The sequence below is a fragment of the Zeus faber genome (genome assembly GCF_960531495.2).
Source record: "Zeus faber genome assembly, chromosome: 2".
Classification (NCBI taxonomy): Eukaryota; Metazoa; Chordata; class Actinopteri; order Zeiformes; family Zeidae; genus Zeus; species Zeus faber.
Window position 1 is genome coordinate 9,730,840 of NC_137189.1, and position 19,361 is coordinate 9,750,200.

The following is a 19,361-nucleotide window of genomic DNA, read 5'->3' on the forward strand; positions in this document are numbered from 1 at the left end:
GCGCTGTCACAAAGACGTGGTTGAAGTTTCACCCAACTCGATAAACATACAGAGCAGATGTAAGCGATAAACCGAACAACTTTGACCTGAAATTTCCGCTGGTCTTGGTTAAGTGACACGTCACACTTCTCGTTCTAAAATCAATGAGATGAGATTTACAGTAAGAAATACCTAAATTACGCTGCTATCGCAAATCGACGTAAATACGTCATAATTGACATCTACAACAAATATTATTGACGTATGCAACAAGGTAAATTATAACAAAGACAACATATATTTTCAAATAAAAAAATATTTTTTTTGGTTATAAACATCATGGATAAACATTGTCCTATAACTGTTATAAAAATTCACTTTCTAAACTTTAGTTAAAAACACATAACACAATGTAGATAAACACTGTTTACTTTGACAATTATATGCAATTTGTCTATTTCTCATTTATTTTATTATATTCATATTGCCATTTTAATAACATTTATTGACTATTTGACATGTGATCTTTATAAATACTGTGATTTATTTATTTTTTTTACTTATTTTGTCCAGCTGTTTTGGACAACTGTTTAATAAAACAATTACTTGTTTTTTCATTTGTTGTACTAATTATCTAATTAATCAATTTTTAAATTACAAACAAAATAAAAACTACAAACTCAGCAATTTGGAACAATTATTTATAACTGACCTTTCTGGTATGTCTATGTGAAAATCATAAATTAAAATCAATGTTTGACGTCTCATTTCATACTTAATTCCATCAACGTTAGAGTCATTGAATAACATGGAGGTCACACACATTATGATTATGTTTACATGTACAGATAAGTCTGAAGGTCAGTTACAAAATTAAAAAAATATATTCCATGTATGTAATTACGCGACATAACTCTGCGATTATTGATGTTTATACGTTAAGTAAATTGTAATGCATTGCACAAAATTATCAAGGAATCTGTAATAAGAATTAAATTAATATGCTGGACCCTGTGTATTGCTGCCTGCAGCTATATTTATTATTATTTTATTATTATTATTTTTTAAATTTTTTTGTGGCGGGACATGTTAGTGTTTTACGTCAGGACTCAGGACACACAGCTTAAACCGGGACAATCCAGGAAAAAGTGGGACGTCTGGTCATCGTATGTAAAGGCATGTAGTGTAGTGTGTGAGTAGTATGTAGTGAGTAGACGAGTGAAGATTCAGTTGGTTGCGATCCTCAACCCCCACCACTAAATTCTACACACTACATCTATAAGCTTGTGTCAACCACAAACCCTATTTCAGACATCTAACCAAAAACCCATTAAAAAAATCCATTAACTTTCAGACGAGGGAACCGGAAGTGCAAAAAAAATTATACCTGCAGCACCCAATGAGCCTGGGAGCCGTGAGCCGCAGTGGACTGTGTAGACCAGGTGTCCATGCTACAGTTCGTTCAGTATCAATATGGAGGCTCTGGGGGGAGCCTCGAACCAGCAGGTTGCCTGAGGAGGGGTGAACCGGCCCAGGTCGGAAACCAAGCGGGTCGCAGCCCCCATGCTGTCCGGTGGTGGGACAGTGCCTGAGGGGAGGCGCTGCAGCTCTGTCTGGGTGATACAGAGACACCCACACCTTTTTTTTTTATCAACCCTCTACACTATCACACCACCACTATTTCCGTGTAAATAAGTGATTCTGAAAATATGCAAAAATGTACGGTATTGTTGTTCACAATACCGTTTGAATATTTAGGAATTGTAAGTCGTCCTCCTACTGTTAGTTTAAAAGGAAATCAGGTATTGAAAACACGTTACTTTATTATTTAAAGGGAAAATACTGAATAAGATATTGATGCAGACGATTTGTTCACAGCAAACGATTTGTCCGTAGGGATTTAAACTAAAGAATACAGGATGCTGAATTACACAGATTAAAAAGAAAAAAGAAGACATTTCAAGTAGACTTAAGGCCTAACGACAACATTTTTAGACGACCTATATTTCCCGTCTTGAATCAGACAAAATTGCCGGACCAAATGGGATGATAGAACTCGTAGAGATCAACGCAGCAACTACATCTATGCAGAGTGGCAAGACACCGGGGCCCGATGGCTTTACGGCAGGTTTTAAAAAAAAAATTGAAGGATGAGCTTTCCCCAATTCTTCCAGGAACGCCCAGGAGTCGCTGACGAAGGGTACCGTCCCCCCTACTCTTTCACAAGCAACCATTACGCTTTTGCTCAAGAAGGACAAAGACCCCACTGATTGTGAATCCTACTGGCTGATCTCACTTTTTAACGTAGATGCGAAAATCGCCGCAAAGGTGTTGTCTCGCCGAGTTGAGAACATCGTGCCTTTAATCATTTCTGAAGACCCAACTGGTTTTTATAAAAGAACGTCACTCATTTTCCAACATTCCCAGGCTCCTCGATGTAATTCACACTTCACACTCTCGACACTGGTCCCTGAGGTGGTCATCTCATTCGATGCAGAGAAGGCCTTTGACAGGATTGAGTGGGAGTATTTATTTGCGGCCCTCCAGAAATTTGGCCTTGGTGATAAATATAGCTCCTGGATTGGACTCTTATACTCATCTCTGCAAGCATGTGTTAGTACCAATTCACTACATTCTCCATATTTTTCATTAACATGAGGCACACGCCAAGGATGCCCACTGTCGCCCTTACTCTTTCCAATTGCAATAGAACCACTATCCATCACGTTGAAAACATCTCTACTTTCACAGGGAATACGTCGAGGTGGGATAGAACGTCCTGTGCCACTGTATGCAGATAACCTTTTGTTATATCCGAATGATCCAGTGGCATCCTTTCCTATGATTTCATTGTTTCTAATGGAATTTGGCTCATTCTCAGGATACAAATGTAACTTTCAAAAGAGTGAACTGTACCCAATAAATGTTTTGGCACGTCAAATTCAACAGACTTCGGTACCCTTCTGTATAGCCAGCTCAGGTTTCAGGCACCCCGGTGTCCCGTAGTCTGGCATCTCTCCATACAGCCAACTTTTTTTTCAACTTTATTCGGGCAGGTAATATTCCTAGAGTTAGCGAAGTCTTTCTCCAATGCCCCCGGGACGTGGGTGGCCTAGCCCTTCATTGATGTATTTATTATGACTGGGCAACTACCATTCAAAAAAGATCATTCTGGGTAAATGCTTCTGAGACAGATTGGTGTATCTTAGAAGCTCAGTCATGCCATTCATCTTCTCTTCCAATAAGTCCGCCCTGCCATTTTTCTAACCCAATTTGTCGTTGCTACTCTGAGAATTTGGATTCATTTCCACATTCACTTAAAGTTTTGTACAGCTTCCTCTCTCGGTCCTATACGTAATAATTACTTATCGCCACCCTCTACAGTGGACGTGACCTTCTCACAGTGGAGAAGAAGGGGACTGAAGGGTTTCGTAGATCTCTATGGCGGCGACTACTTCTCCAGCTTTGACACTTTATGTAAGAAATACGATCTGGCCCGTTCAAATCTCTTCAGATACCTTTGGATCCGTTACTTTATGGTGAAGCAGTTCCCTTCATACCCCAACCTCCCATGTAAGACATACTTTATAAGACTTCCAGAAACACATCCAACTCAGAAGGGACTGATCTCTACTATTTACTATCAGATTATGACCGCCATTGATCATTTTCCTATTATCAAAACTAAATGGGAAAGTGAATTGGAGATTAATTCAACAGAAGATTGCTGGCTGAATAAGGTCTATACCTCTACATCTTGTGCCAGACTTAGTCTTATTCAGGTCAAAGTTGTCCAGAGTATTCACTTTAGTAAAAGCACATGAGGTGTCTGAATGAGGGCCCTGGGTTCTCAAGAATCAGAGCCCGTGGTATAGTGATTGTATGGTATAATTACTAACGTTTGTTACTTTTAATTTATTGCTTACATGTCATACGGAGAACGAAAATAAAAACATGTCTATTCAGAGGCCCTATGGGAGAGGAAATGTTTTGATGCATTCAGCCAAGTCAGCAGAGGAAATGTGTTGATGCCTCCAGCCTGGCCAGAGGAGGAAATGTGTAGATTTACGTCGGACAAGTGCTGAACTGTGACCTATGCATTGTGACCAGATGGGCTACATGATCTCCGTACTAGTATAAAGGACAAGTCTTTTACTTCTTTCGGGAGAGAATACTTCCCGCTTTGTTCTCTCCTGGACGTTCCATGGCAAGTTTGGTTTGATGCTGATTTGTGTAATAAAACTATTATTTTAATCAAGTCAGTGTCAGCGGAGACGCTCCTTCCTCATCAACACATCAAAATCATCCAGAAACGACACACATCAGATAAAATACCAGATAAATTACCAGATCAGGACTCAAGGTGCGATTGCTGTGATCATCCACAAGCAGACTGAGTACACATGTTTTTGGGGCCGTCCCAACCTTAGAGATTTTTGGTGCTATGTTGTGGATACTGGCTAAAGTCCTAGAGATCAAGGTAGAACCACGCCCTCTTCTGGCAATTTTTGGAGTGCCAGCCCCCATCTCGGTCTTCCTGGCTAAAGGATGCGACGCTTTTCTTGAGCCTTGAAAAAATTAAATATACACTTAGAGCAGGGGTCGGCCTATGGGTCTAACCTATGGGTGTTTCGATGACGGTATATGGTTCTCAGACAATTTTGAGCTAAAATGTTTCATCAGAATAAAGAAGTAATAAATAACTATTCTGTGTCATGTGAATGTAAAACAGGTAAGAGAAATTACAATTTTGAAAATAAAATTCTAAATATAAATGTGGTGGACAAAGGGGCGTAGTCAAGCACCGGCTGCGGACCACAGAAAGACTCCGGGGCGCCTTTTACTCTCTGCTCAGGCGCCACTTGTGGGAGTCTCTGCCCACAGGTAAGGGTTTAGGGAGGGAGACGGAGCCTTCCTGGCCGTTTATTGTTCATTTCAATATGCGGCACACAGGCCACGATCATATATATCACTGAGGATTATTATAATAATTGTGGATAATAATGATCCTCTTGGGCGCAGGAGGAATGGCGTTCCACTGCTGGGCCGCTTACGAGCCCGTGCGCCGATCCCCTCTTTAAGACAGACAAACATTAAAAAAACTCCCTGCCTCGAGTCGGACCAATCAGCTGAACGCAAGTGGACAGAAATGGAAAAAACTTCAATCTGTTTGTGACAAATAATCTCTTGAATTTAAACTTGAACCTGAAGACCAACTGATTCTTAAAACTTGGAACGAGCTTCCCGTCACATAGCACACAATGCAGCGTGTGAGTATTGCCGTATTGACCATGTTTGGCTCTACATACGCATGTGAGCAGTCTTTCTCGCATCTGAGAAACATTAAGAGCAACCTACGCTCACGTTGAACTGATGGAAGCCTCAACGTCTGCATGAAGCTTAACCTCACTGCGTAGGAACCAGACTACAAGGCTACAAGGCTCACAAGGAAATACATTTAGAAATATTTGGCTTTTATGGCTCTACCAGCCAAACATGTTCCCGACCCCTGACTTAGAAGATGTAATGACCATTTCACCTTATATATTGACAACCTGTCTGTGTTGCCCCCTGAAAGAGACTCACCTGTCTGGACAATTGTATTCATTTGCCTGGTCCTCTCTCCCTCCCCTGTCTGTCTAATTGATACCATACTGTTGTTTTATAGTAAAATTACTGTACTATAGAATGTTTTACCTAATTGAACATAAAGGCTATTTGGGTGGGCAGGCAGATGGGTTTATTTGGATTTTCTGATAAACCTTGTTTGCTTGTTTTGTTTTTGCTTTGTTTTCCTTGTTCCATTATGATTTATTGATTTGTTATGGATGTCACTGTTTTTTCACCTGGCATCATTTATACAATGTTTTCTGCCTAAAATAATTTAGTTACATATTATTGTAGCGTTATTCCCACTTAAATTATGTTACATGTAATCATTTAAAGGGGACCTATTATGCGTTCTTATTTTCTGTCATATATAATTACAATGTGGGATGTTCATATAAGATGTGGCCATGTGTCAAATAACGACATATACTAATGCCAAAGTAATGGCTGTGAACAAAACACTCAGGCTTCCGACCACTCTGAACGCTCAGTTTCCTACGGATTTTTCTACTCTACACGACGTCAGCTTGTAACGCATTTCTTTATACGGCCATCTGCTGCACCCGATCCGCTGTGCATTTCTCAAAGGAAAACTAAAAATTGTGTTTTTATTGTAGATGTATTCATTTTCCGACGTTAACATGAAATAAAAAATTCTTGCGCGCTAGAGTCCCAGTGCGGCGTCCTTGTCTCTCTCAAACTTGAAGCACAGCAACCAAAGTCGGAACAAACTTTTAAATGAGGCCTTGAAGATCTAATACGAGTGAAGGTCCAGCAACTGGATTGCTTATTTCTTCCCTCAAATTTGTTCAGAAACACATTTTGGTGGACCGATAAGGTGAAATCAGTGAACATTCACGGAGTAAATACGACGAAACCCAGAAGCCATGCTCAAATGCCATTGGCTGACAGAAGCCAGAACTTGTGCACAAATCCAATTTGCTCACAAAACCCGTGGCCTCAGGATGGCGACTCCACCGACTGAAACCGTTTTCAGACAGGGTGGATTGGACGCAGGCAAGAATGGCATAATGCATAATCTGAGTGGTATTTTCAGCAAAAAAATTGTTTTGGGGACCTTAGAGAACTGAATTAACTTGCATAAAAAGGAGCATAATAGGTCCACTAACTTTCTCCTTGAGTGTGTGACAGACCAATCGGTATTCCTGCTGGAAAAGGCAGAGCCAGCCACTTTTAATGGAAACAGCATCTACAGCACATGCATATAACACAAATACGTGTGTTGAATGGCTGTTTCTTATAAAGTGGCAGCTAAATAAAGTATCAAATACGTCATTCTTTCTGACCACAACAATCTCACGGATTACCACTTTAATGCATGCATCTTGTTACAAAGGAACAGAAGTGAGAGAACTCGTCTGTCAAAGCTGCTTTAATAGGTGTCACATGGAGGTAAAAGCTCCCACCGGTAAAGAGTCCTCATTATTCCTATACGTGGGTGTTTTGATTACCACACACACACACACACACACACACACACACACACACACACACACACACACACACACACACACACACACACACACACACACACACACACACACACACACACACAGTAAATGAACACAGTGTCAATCGTCTGTTCACAAGTTCAGCGTCCGTTATTACTAAACAAATAAAGAGGGATCCACAGTCCACACATATCAATCTTGTTATCGCGTTAAGGTGAAGTCACTTAGATGTTGAATGGAACGGGTGCAATTTGGTGAGAGGGGCTATGTGGGTGCCTTTTAGTCTTTCTGTGGAATACCTGAGCTCTGAGTGATGGCTGAATTACTGTGGATTCTCCTCGTCGCAGCTCTACGTCCTTAGAGAACCTGCAGTGACAGGCTATAGCACAGCCCGCTAAATAAGAGGATTTCATAAACATCTCCTATAACAAACATTTCATTAAGAAAAATACACCTGAATTCTCTTTTATGTACAACAGAAGAAATAAAAGATACAATAACCTGCATATTCAAGATTTTTTTATATTATGTATATATTTTCTGTATTAGAAATATCACTCTATTCTGAAATTAATTTTTCCCCCTCCAAACTGTCATGACCATTTCACCCATAAATCATCAATTTACAGTATTTACATAAATAATACAGAGCCTGTTTAATCTGAAACAATATTAAAATAAATGTTCAATAGATACAAAGGTTTTTGTTGTTTTAATTCTATATTTCAACAACCTTGTAGGACTTCTCACACACTTCAGAATTGTAAAGCCATTCTTCCCTAACAAACTATTAAGTGCAAACCATTTTCTAATTAAAAAAAAAATTAAAATAATAATTATGATTGCAGCATCCAGAGTTAAGTTCGAGAGTCGAGGGGTCAGAAGTCATTTCCCAAGTGCTTCCAAAGCGTCTGATATCTATTTCTCTCGTGTTTTACCATCGTCATGGAATCCAAATGAATGGGGGGCGGCGGCGGCGGGGGGGGGGGCAAACATACGAAACGTAATAAAACAGCAACAGAACTCAGTGCAAAACATACCCAAGCAGTGATATCCGATTAGAATTAAAAGCTTTTTTTTTCTCTTTTCTTTTTTTTTTTTTTAATTATGTTAAGGTGGAAAAACACGGGGAGGGGGGGAGGGGACCTCGGCCCTTAAAACCACCCCTTGTTTGTATTGCCTTGTTATGTGCAGATTGGTTAGAAAAAGGACAAAGTAGTTGTTTTAACTATGTCGCAATTATCCCCAACACACACACCTTGCCTAGTCTAAACATCTACAGGCACAGAGGATTGGACATTTCCACAACAGCTGTACACACACACACACACACACACACACACACACACACACACACACACACACACACACACACACACACACACACACACACACACACACACACACACACACACACACGCACACACACACAACCCCTCCCCCCCCTCCCCCAGGCGTTTTTAAGCTTGCCATTAAATGACTAAAAACACGTCTTAATTTTTTTTTTAATCCCCAGGGAACTGCTTCTATATCGTTTGGCCGTCGTCGGCTATCTAACAAATAAAAAACAAACACGAGCGTCCCAGCGGTCATGACAATGACAACGAAGACAAAGAAGAAGGTGATGATGGTGTGTGTGTGTGTGTGTGTGTGTGTGTGTGTGTGTGTGTGTGTGTGTGTGTGTGTTGTGGGGGGGGGGGGGGGGGGGGGGTTGGAGCAGCGCTGCAGGGCCGTGGTGACCGTCTGGGTGGCGTGAGGCTGGGGTTAGCAGCGCCAGCACCGGGGCTATACCACCGTCCCACTGGGAGAGTTGGCCGGGTTGTTCTGAGACGATAGCAACCCCTGTGGAGAGACGAGACAGGAGGAGACACAGTGATAACCAAAGCAGCCAAGCAGCATTTCCAACAGGATAAAGGTGACGGGGTGGTTGGGACATGAGTGGTGTGAGGGCTGGAGGGGTGTCAGGGGTTGAGGGACCATCCAAATGAAAACACTCTTCTACATCCATTAACGCAGGATTTGCTCTCAAACTGAGAATGGGAGTTTCTGAATGACGTGAGGAGAGGACTTCTAGTGAGGAAACCTGCTGTGACCGACTGGATGGTTTTTTTGGGGGTTTTGGGGGGGTGCGTCACATCAGGGTGTCCATGACGGGCCGTCACTCACCACTTTCCCGGGCCGGGCCCACGTGCACACAAAGCCTTCCTGGCATGCTGTGACCAGACAGTCCTCCAGGAAGATCAGTACAGTGAGTCTCTCGTGGGCGATCTTCTTGCAGACCAGCGGCTCCAGCAGCGGCACATCCTCCATGCGCGGGCATAGCGCCGTGCCCAGCGTCTTGGCGGCGTCGGCCTTGGTAGTGCGGGACGAGCTCAGCTGGTTGAGCTTGTCGCTGCTCTTGCTGCTTATGTGGCCCATGCTGTGGTTGCGCTTGTGGTCCTTCTCGTGGCGCTCCTTGCGCGAGTCATGCAAAGACAGCGTGGCGAACTTGCTCACACCGGTGGTTATGAAGGTGCTGTCTATGATGCTGCCCTTAGTGCCGCCGGTGCCGCTGCTCGTGTTGCTGTTGGGCGTGGAGCCCCCTGCTGGGTTGGAGGAGTGTGGCAGGCTGTTGGAGCGTGGCAGCGTGCTGGGAAGGGAGTTGGCAGGGTTGCCACTGTTATTACTGCTGCTTACGCTGTTGTTGCTGTTCATGCCGCTGTTGTTAGTGGCGGCAGGGGTCACTGTGGTGGGAGCAGCCGCGCCGGTGGAGGGCGGCGGGCTGGTGGCGCTCATAACATTAGTGTGAGTCCTAGTGCGGGACAGAGGGAGGTGTGGGAACAGAATGTCCTCGGTCAGGTCCCACAGACACAGCTGGGTGTCCTGGCCCACCGAGCCGAAGCGGTAGGTCACGCTGACGGGCCGCCCGTCCGTAGAGTTCCTCTTGGAGAGCCGCGACTGGGCGCTGTTGGCCCGGTCGCGCCCGCCGCCAGAGAAGTGGATCTGTTCGTGGAACTCCTCATCGCTGCCGCTGAACTCGGCGGGCGCATCGCCGTCCTCCACGCTGGTGGTGCAGTGGTCGAATGCCACCACGCTCACCCATGACTTGTGTCCGTGGCCGCGTGCGATGACCCTGCAGTCCGAGAAGGACCAGACGGTCACCAGATCGTCCTCGCCGCCCGCCACAATGTAGCGTCCGTCCGGGCTCCAGCACACGCACAGTAGGCCACCAAAGTAGCTCTTCATGGTGCCGTGCAACTCGGCCGCGTCAAAGCCGAACACACGCAGGAAGCCGTCTTGGCTGGCACATGCAAGAAACTTGCCATCGGGTGAGAAAGCAAACTCGTTGAGCGCGCCCTCGCCCACTGTCCAGCGGAGCAGTGGGTTGCGGGCTGACTTGCTCTTGCAAGTGTGCACGGCGTAGCTGTCGCCCTGCTTCAGGAGCTGGTAGTGCGGCGGTGTGGTGCCGCACGTGTGCTCCACATTGTACAGGTACATGCTCCCGCTGGAGTGGGCCACCAGGAACAGGCTCTCAGAGCCTGGAACCCATCGCACACATGTCACCCGTGACTTGTCGATCAGCCTCTGATGGAGTAGAGGGAGAGAAGGAAGAAAAAATGGAGAGGTTGGTTATTGATTGCCAAAAAAAAGTGGTGAGTCGGTACTTATGAAAGAAGGGAAAGTCTGACAGAAACGCACCTCTTCATTGAACAGTTTGCTCGTTTCCTTCTTGATGGGGTCGATGAGCTGGACCTGTCCGGCTGAAAACCCCACAAGCAGCGAGACGCTCTCAGCTGTGGCCGTGAGTGGGTTGAAGTCATGACATGTCGGTTGCGTTCCTTTGTAGATCCTCTTGTCTATGGGCTTACTAAGATCCGCTGCCTAAAATAGGGTATAAAGAGAGACAGACAGAGATGTAGAAAAGGAGAAATTAAGAGCAGTGTAAACAATGGGTGGACAATTATTCCTTAAAATGAATATCATATAAATGCAATGAGGATACAAACACATTTGTATTTTTACATAAAGCTTGACTTTTCCAAAGAAGCGACAGACAAATGTATGTTAATTTACTTTTATATTTTGGACTTTGTTCTCACAGACGTCTGATATCTGAAATAGAAACTGAGATGTCTCCCTTATGGATGGTTTGAATTGATTTTCTTCTTTTTTTTATAAAAATACATCGTCTCAGTACCAGTGAGTCACACTATTGATTCACTCTGCGTCAAGGCGAAGCAGAAAATACTTGTAATACTTGACTCCACCAGTGCTTTTCCTCGGGGATAATTCAACTCTACAGATTTTCAATATGGGAAAAGTGAAACCGAAGTCCCATCAATGCTGCTTACTCACTTCTCTTCTTTCTTTATTTCTCACACTCATTCACACACAAAATGATTCCCTCAAACATGCTGTGCAGTCCCAGTGGCTATGGGCAAGGTACTTCATTTATACCAGGAATAACCGGAGAAATCAAGAGTCATTTGTCAACCTGCCATTCAAAGTCTCCCTTGATTTAAGCCTGTAGTGTGTTGCTGTCACGCAAAGCACAAACAAGATGGTTTCCAGTAGAAGATTAAATACTTGTTATAAGGCTTTGGCGTTTACCCAAAACTGAACCAATATTATTGCTTAAAAATGTATTGTTCAAACCCTGGAGATAAAATGACACCATTTGTGAAAACGAAATTGCTCCATTCCATAGAAGATATGTGAAATATAATGATATAGGCCTGGCTTTGACAGAGATGTTAACATGACGATTGACCTGTTTCATTATTCACTGTTATCTTTTATTAAGTGGAAAGTAGTTAGTGGAGTGGGATAACAAAAAACCTATAGGAACAAACTAGATTGTGTTGTCGGATGTGACAGATGAAGGCAGCTGAAAATACATAACTACTGAATTTAATTTCTGTCAAAAATTCAAGAACCCTTCTATCATTCCATGCATATCACATCTTCTACCCAGAAGCTTAATGACAGACTTGTATAATTGTGTTGATATAATAAAATAACAGAGGAAACATTTCTCCGAGCTGGATCTTTGCTGTTATAACACTCTAATTGGGACAGTTTCTTCCTAAAATATAAGTTTGCCTGGAACCTGCTGCTGCTGACATGACTCAAAATCAGACCAGGAGACCACCATGGCCAGAGAATATTAAAGTGAATCGGTTTGATTAAATTTCACCTCGACCAACCCCACATTGCCTGTGAAACAGCGAAGAAATATTTCCAACTCTGATGAAAAAGAAATGAATAAATAAAAATTCCATCTGAGAGCTGGATCACGGGATAATTCCTATCAGGGTGTTGTTTTTTTCCCCCCTTAAAAACCTGAATCCTCTGAACTTCCAGTCATCTTAACGGGTTGATGTGATCTCTTCTGCTCAGCTGCGTCACTCAGATCAAATCCAGCGTCCAGAGCAGTGATTCCCGACAAGACTATTTGTTTCAACTACGTTGCCATGAAGTTTATATTCAGAATCAGCTTATTCCACCGAGTACATTTTCACCTTGTGCGTTTCTCTCCAGACAATTAGCATTAAAAACAATCAAAAAATGTGCAACAACACTGTACATTCTTTAAGAAGCTAGTAATAGTAATATATATATATATCATTAAAACCACTGACAGGTGAAGTGAACAACATTGCTCATCTTGTTCAAATGACACCTATCAAGAGGTGGGAGGTATTAGGCAGCAAATGAAGGGGCCAAATTGTGATGGCTAGACAACTGGGCTAGAGCATCTGGTCTTGTGCGGTGTTTCTGGTGTACACTGGTCAATACCTCCCAAAAATGGTCCAAAGAAGAACAACCGGTGAACCGGTGACAGGGTCATGTGCACCCAAGGCTCATTAATGCGCGTAGAGAGCCAAGTCTAGCCGATCTGGTCCAATCCCACAGAAGAGCTACTGTAACACAAATTGCTGAAAATGATAATGCTGCTATCATAGAAAGGTGTCAGAACACACAGTGCATTGCAGCTTGCTGTGTATGGGACTGTGTAGCCTCAGACCACTGCTGAAAGCGCCTGCAATTAGCGTTAGCATCAGAACTGGACCATGGAGCAATGGAAGAAGGTGCCCTGGTCTGATGAATCACATTTTCTTTTACATCATGTGGATGGCGGGATGCGTGTGCGTAGTTTACCTGGGGAAGAGATGGCACCAGAATTCACTATGGGAAGAATGCAAGCCGGCGGAGGCAGTGTGATTGATGCTCTGGGCAATGTTCTGCTGGGAAACCTTAGGTCCTGGCATTCATGTGGATGTTACTTTGACACACGTACCACCTACCTAAACTTTGTTGCAGACCAAATACACCACTAAATGGCAATGGTATTCTGTGATGGTAGTGGCCTCTTTCAGCAGGAAAATGTGCCCTGCCACACTGCAAAAATTGTTCAGGAGTGGTTTGAGGAACATGACCAAAAGAGTCTGCTGCTAGCGTCTTGGTGCCAGATACCACAGGACACCTTCAGAGGTCTTGTGGAGTCTATGCCTCGACTGGTCAGAGCTGTTTTGGCGGCACGAGGGGGAGCTACACAATATTAGACAGGAAGTTATAATGTTGTGGCCGATCGAGTCTGACTGATAGTGACTTTCAGGGAAACACACACACAGGCGCACGCGCCTTTGCTCTCAAAACTGCCACAAATGTTCTTGGTATGGATATTACAAGATGTTGGAAACATTCCTTTGAGATTTTGGTCCATGTTGACATGATTGAATCACACAATTCCTGCAGATTTGTCAGCTGCACATTCATGATGCGACTCTCCCATTCTATCACACCCCAAAGGTGTTCTTTGGATTCAGATCGGATGACTGACTCAAACATAGTTCTTGTTTTGGGCTGGTAGTAGTGCTGGTTCGCCGTTGGTTCAACTTGCAAACCTTCAGATATTTATTATTATTTACGGGGTTTATATTATTATTTATTTATTATTATTTTTCTCCTTGGCCTCTCCTTTCTCCCTTTCGGTGTTGTCTGGATCCCGACAACCGCTGGATCTACGAACACTGTTGAAGTCACGTTAGAACAGTGATGTCACAGATATCTTGTGGTTCAAGTTTCATCCATATCGATCTACATTCAGAGCAGCATTCAATTAGTGAAAAACCGATTCAATTTGACCGGAAGTAGCCAAATGTTTGTGCATCGCCTACACACCAAGATTCTAAAACTTCCAGTTGGGGGGTGGAGAGAGCCAAGTTTGTGGTCTAAGACGCTTTGTTACATCATCATCCATTTCCTTATGCAGGTTGTGGCTACGAAAGCACATTTGCATCAGGTGAGCTACGTGGTGCAGACTCCATCACTCTGTAGTGGTTGCAAACTGCGTGTGTGTGTGCGCACACATGTGTATCACCTTACCTGGTGACAGCAGGGCTTTTCATTTGATATTTTTATCGATTTTGCCCCTTTTGTAAATATGAACGCATACTGAACGCATCAAACCCGGTGCAGTGTCCCTCCTTATTTTGCAGCATTCAAGCCAGTCGTAACACACAAACTGTAGGAGTTGAAAAACATATTCCGTGTTTATGTCCTCACACATGGAGTCCGCTCGCAACTCTATAGCAACGGGTCCAAATCGTGTCAGTTTGATTTTAGTCCCAGAAGTTTAAAAAGTTGATGGAATGTCTCTGAGGGACATGCAGTGTTTAATCTGTTTGAATGGAACTGTGTTGTTGGGAACTTCCATACAGAGTGATTTCCTTCCACAGAGACACTGTGAGGCAGGACTCTGTGGACTAGTAGACAACCACCTTCTCATTTTTAGGATAAATAAATAAATAATACAAGTGTATTGGCTTTATTAGCAATTCTGCGTGTCATCAGGACTCTGAAATCACGGGTCATTACGTCAGCCAATGCTGCGTTCAATGGAAACTCTTAAAATTGAAACTGATTTAAGTAGTAATGCTGATGTAGCTCCTCTTTACCGATGCCACTTTCCATGGGAACTCGAAAGTTTGTAGTTGGTGTTGATACTGGACTGTATCACTGTATTGCTGCCTGATGCTGTATTTTTTATTTTTATTATGATAATTATGATAATTATTATTATTATTGTTGTTTTGGGTCTTCATATAAACTTTTAATGTCAGCCGACTGTTTTTTTATTGAGTTAGGTAATGAGACAGACAGAACATGATAAATCTATGTAAGCACCGAAAACAAGGAAAACGTTATTATTAGCCCTGTTATTAAAGTTTCGGGAAAATTTCCCCGAATTTTCAAGTCTACCTCCAAGTTCAACTTCGGCCTAGCACACAAACGTGGTTGACATCTTGTTTTAACTGCTATGTCACAATATCTCGTGGTTGAAGTTTCATCTAAATCGATCCACATACGGAGCAGATATTTGCGAGAAATCTACCAAATTTGAGCAGTAACAAAAATGGCGGTCACAAGAACCACAAGAACTGGTTTGAGATTAGGCACCTGCTCCAAACCGGCCCTCGAAATGTCTTAGTGGAAAAGGGGCACAAGTTCTTGAAACCAGTTTGAGACGACTTTTGTTTTGTCACCTGGTGCATTATCACGCTCGAAGTAGCCATTAGAAAATGTGTAAATTGTGGTCAATCTGTGTGCCTCAACAGAAAACGAGATTCATCAGACCAGGGTAGGTTTTTCCAGTCTTAAACTGTCCAGTTTTGGTGAGCCTGTGCCCACTGCACCCTCAAGTTTCTGGTTTTGGCTGACAGAAGTGGAACCAGACGTGGTCTTCTGCTGTTGGAGCCCATCCACCTCAGGGTTCAAAGTGTTTTGCATTCTCAGATGCTATTCTTCTCACCATAATGGTACAGTGTTTATCTGAGTTACCAAAGCCTTTCTGTCAGCTCGGACTGGTCTGGCTATTCTCCGTTGACCTCTCTCATCAACAAGGCGTTTCCGTCCACAGAACTGCCGCTCACTGGATGTTTTTGGCACCATTCTGAGTTAACTCTAGAGACTGCTGTGCATTAAAATCCCAGGAGATCAGCAGTTACAGAACAACTCAAACCAGCCCGTCTGGCACAAACAATCATACTACATGATTTTATGCATTGCACCTAATAAAGTTCTTATATTTGTATTTTTTTTTGCCCATTTGTATATATTTGACAATGTAATTTCTTTAACTTCACTTTTTTATTCCATTTTATTATTTCCTTTCTACGTTTTTTCTAACAGTTGAGTTTTTTATGCTAATGGTCTGCAGCGTAACACACCTAACCTTACCAGAACAAATTCCTAGTAGATGCAAATGTATGTTTCTGATTGTGAAAAATAAAATTTAAAAAAAATGTATACGAAGCAATTCAATTAGACTTGAGTACCGGTAAGTAAGGAGCCTGTATTAAAGCAGTACACAACTTATAATCCAACCCTGATGTGAGTAGTCAGTCAGAAGACATACTGCTAGTGTGGACAAAAACAGTTTGCCGCAATGACATCACTACTGTGTACAACCAATCAATTGGTCTTCGAAAGTTATTATATCTAAAAAGATATTAAGAGACAACATTTGATTTCTATTTTAACTGTGAAATTGATGTTGTTCAATGATATGGACACAACTTGAATGGATGGGGAGTAATACACACAACTGACCTACAGTAGTGGTGGAAAGTTCAAGCAATTTTAGGAAAGAGATGTCAGATGACATTTGCTGACTAACAGTGGCTTCAGGGATTATGTGAGAAAAACATGATCCAGGAATCCGCGATGTCACCCCTAAGGTTAAAGCAGATGGATAGATATTACAGCAGCTCACATCAAAATAACAGGCAATAATAATAAAGTAATAAAAATAACTAAAATAAATAGGAAAGTTGGAAATACACAAACGTGAAAACATATAAAATAAGCCTCTGTATCAACAATTCGGTGTGAAAATAGTCCTTCCCTAATAAATGAACCTAACTAACCTGCGATCCAGCAAATTTAAACCCCGTGATGTCAAAGTGCAGCGCGCGCGCACACGCGCGCGCACGCACACACACACACACACACACACACACACACACACACACACACACACACACACACACACACACACCTGAGCACAGCAAAACAAACTGTGACGGTGCTAGCTGAGTTAGCTGCCTCGGCTATGTGGCCTGGTCCTGGCGATCTGCGCACTTTATTAAAACGGATACACGCACTGACGGCGTAGGGGCAGCGGCGGGGAGGACACGACGGGCTCCGCAGACCGACACTCAGCACCACGACGCCGTTTACCTTCCTCACGCCTTTGTAGATGTAGAAGTAGAGCTCCCGGCCCACATTGAAGCAGATCCTGTCGCCGTTCCCAGACTGGTCGTTCACATTGACGAAGGAGACTCTGACGGGGTTGGAGCCCTGCGAGTTGAATGGCACCCTGTTCGGGCGGCTGTATTCCGAGTGAGCGAGGAGTTTGTACACACCTTCCCGGGTGGTGAACTGAGTTTTAATTTCGTTCATCTCCTTCCCTCCTCCCTCCGCCGCCATCTTGGAAATTGGCGTTCATCCTGTCCGAAAAAAACCCGGATCTTGCCGACCGCGCATGCGCGCCGGGGTTGACGGGCGAGCGCCGCTCCGGCGTTATGCTGCGTTCCGTTGGAGTCGGGAAAAAAACCCAAATATCCTACTTGAGGAAAGTGCAAAGGAAAGGTCGTTTTTGTCGAAATTTTGGGGCCAATCGCTGCGGTCCGAGTTTGCCGCGATAACAGACCTGACTCTCTTAGCCTTTTCTAATATACCTTTATCTGCCGCATAGAGCACATATCGTATATTCCGTATGCAATTTACTTGGTGAACGGTGAACACAGTTCCCTTTGCATGTTTTTATCAACACATCGAAACTTCGATCTAAACTACTATGTAGTTTAACTCATGTGCAGATCCTTATATAATTCCAAAGCTTCCACAAAAAAATACACACATTTGCTGCGGGCGTCTTTGGTTTACCGAACAGAGCCAGGCACACTTTGCGCTCGGAATCGAAACGTCCGACTTCACAGGAATGCAGCACGACATGCAGTTACGTGAGATGGGAGAAGCTGTAATGTGCAGCAATGTGCCATCCTCTGTAATTCATTATAGTGTGAATGTGTTTTTATTACAAGATATGGGCTACGCGCTGGAACTTTTAATCGTTTTTTTGTCATTCACTATGTGCATATAAGATTAATTTATCAAATGTGACTGAAGCGGCAGTTATTCTTTATCATGTGGTTCAGTGGTTCTCAATGTGGGGTCTGGGGACCCCCACGGGCCCTTTTAAGAGAAGTGGACGGGGATCCCCTGCAAAATGATTAGTAGGTAAACTGCACCATTATTCCACTCCCAGGATGTACACACAATTAGAGAATGTACAACAATGACAGTTTTTATCAGTTATCTCCCCGACTTGATTATAGACAGGTATGGATGTTTGGACAAAATCACAGAATAAAAAATGTCCTCGAATAGGGGTCGTAGACGCAAAATATCATCACATCGAGGTTCCTTGATATGTAAAAACGTTGTGTGTCACTGATACAGCTGATTCAGGAGTAAACTGCTCGAGATACTGCTAACATTTCTTTTTATGGATTAAAATCCCCCTAATTGATTAGGCTTTGAAGAAGATATCCCAACATCGGAGCACAGTGATCCCTTGTGTTCCATGCAATAACAGTGGGACTTACAATATTTGGGTTTTGATTGTGTGCTAGAGAACTACATTTAGCTAAAAGTAGGTCCCTCACAAATCACCATACTATAACATACAATGAGCATTTATAAAGATATACCAATACACATCACTACCACTGCAGATCATGTCCCATGCTTGCGTCACACTTGACACCATCACCTTTAAAAAGATTGTCTCCACAGTTCTCCACATTTGCGACATGAAGCCAGCCCTCCAATACATCCTGCTAACTGCAAATAGTAGGATTATATAACTGCAGAAAAAAACCCACTGCCATCCACTGGTCAGACCAAGTCATGAACATCCAGGCTGACAAACCAATGATTTACTAAAAAGTTATGTAGTCATAGAATAATAGTGAGCCACTGCTTCTGACTCATGGTATTATTCATATGCACAATGAGTTTGAATGATACCTTTTTGGATGCAAGGGTGAAAAGCAACTTATTTTTCTCAAATACATTACTTATGAGCTTTTTCTGCTTTAATTGAGTAATTCTACCCGGGAAACGCAATATTTAATAATTTAAATTTCAAAGCAATTATCACATTTATTGAACCTTTATAACACAAGTATTACATTTTCAATATATGTTTTTTCATAAGAGCAATACAATCTTCACACCTATGCAGTCATG

At 42.9% G+C, this 19,361-nt stretch overlaps 1 protein-coding gene across 1 annotated transcript; it reads right to left on the reverse strand.

Annotated features, from left to right (window-relative positions):
* Window positions 1-6,983: 6,983 nt before the first annotated feature.
* wdr20b (WD repeat domain 20b) lies at window positions 6,984-17,540 on the reverse strand. Its single transcript, XM_079996925.1, has 4 exons — window positions 17,286-17,540; window positions 10,740-10,922; window positions 9,228-10,625; window positions 6,984-8,903 (listed from the first exon to the last, which is right to left on the reverse strand). Exons 1-4 carry the CDS (start codon window positions 17,532-17,534, stop codon window positions 8,847-8,849), a joined length of 1,887 nt encoding a protein of 628 aa, XP_079853051.1. The 5' UTR covers window positions 17,535-17,540; the 3' UTR covers window positions 6,984-8,846.
* Between the last annotated feature and the right edge of the window lie 1,821 nt (window positions 17,541-19,361).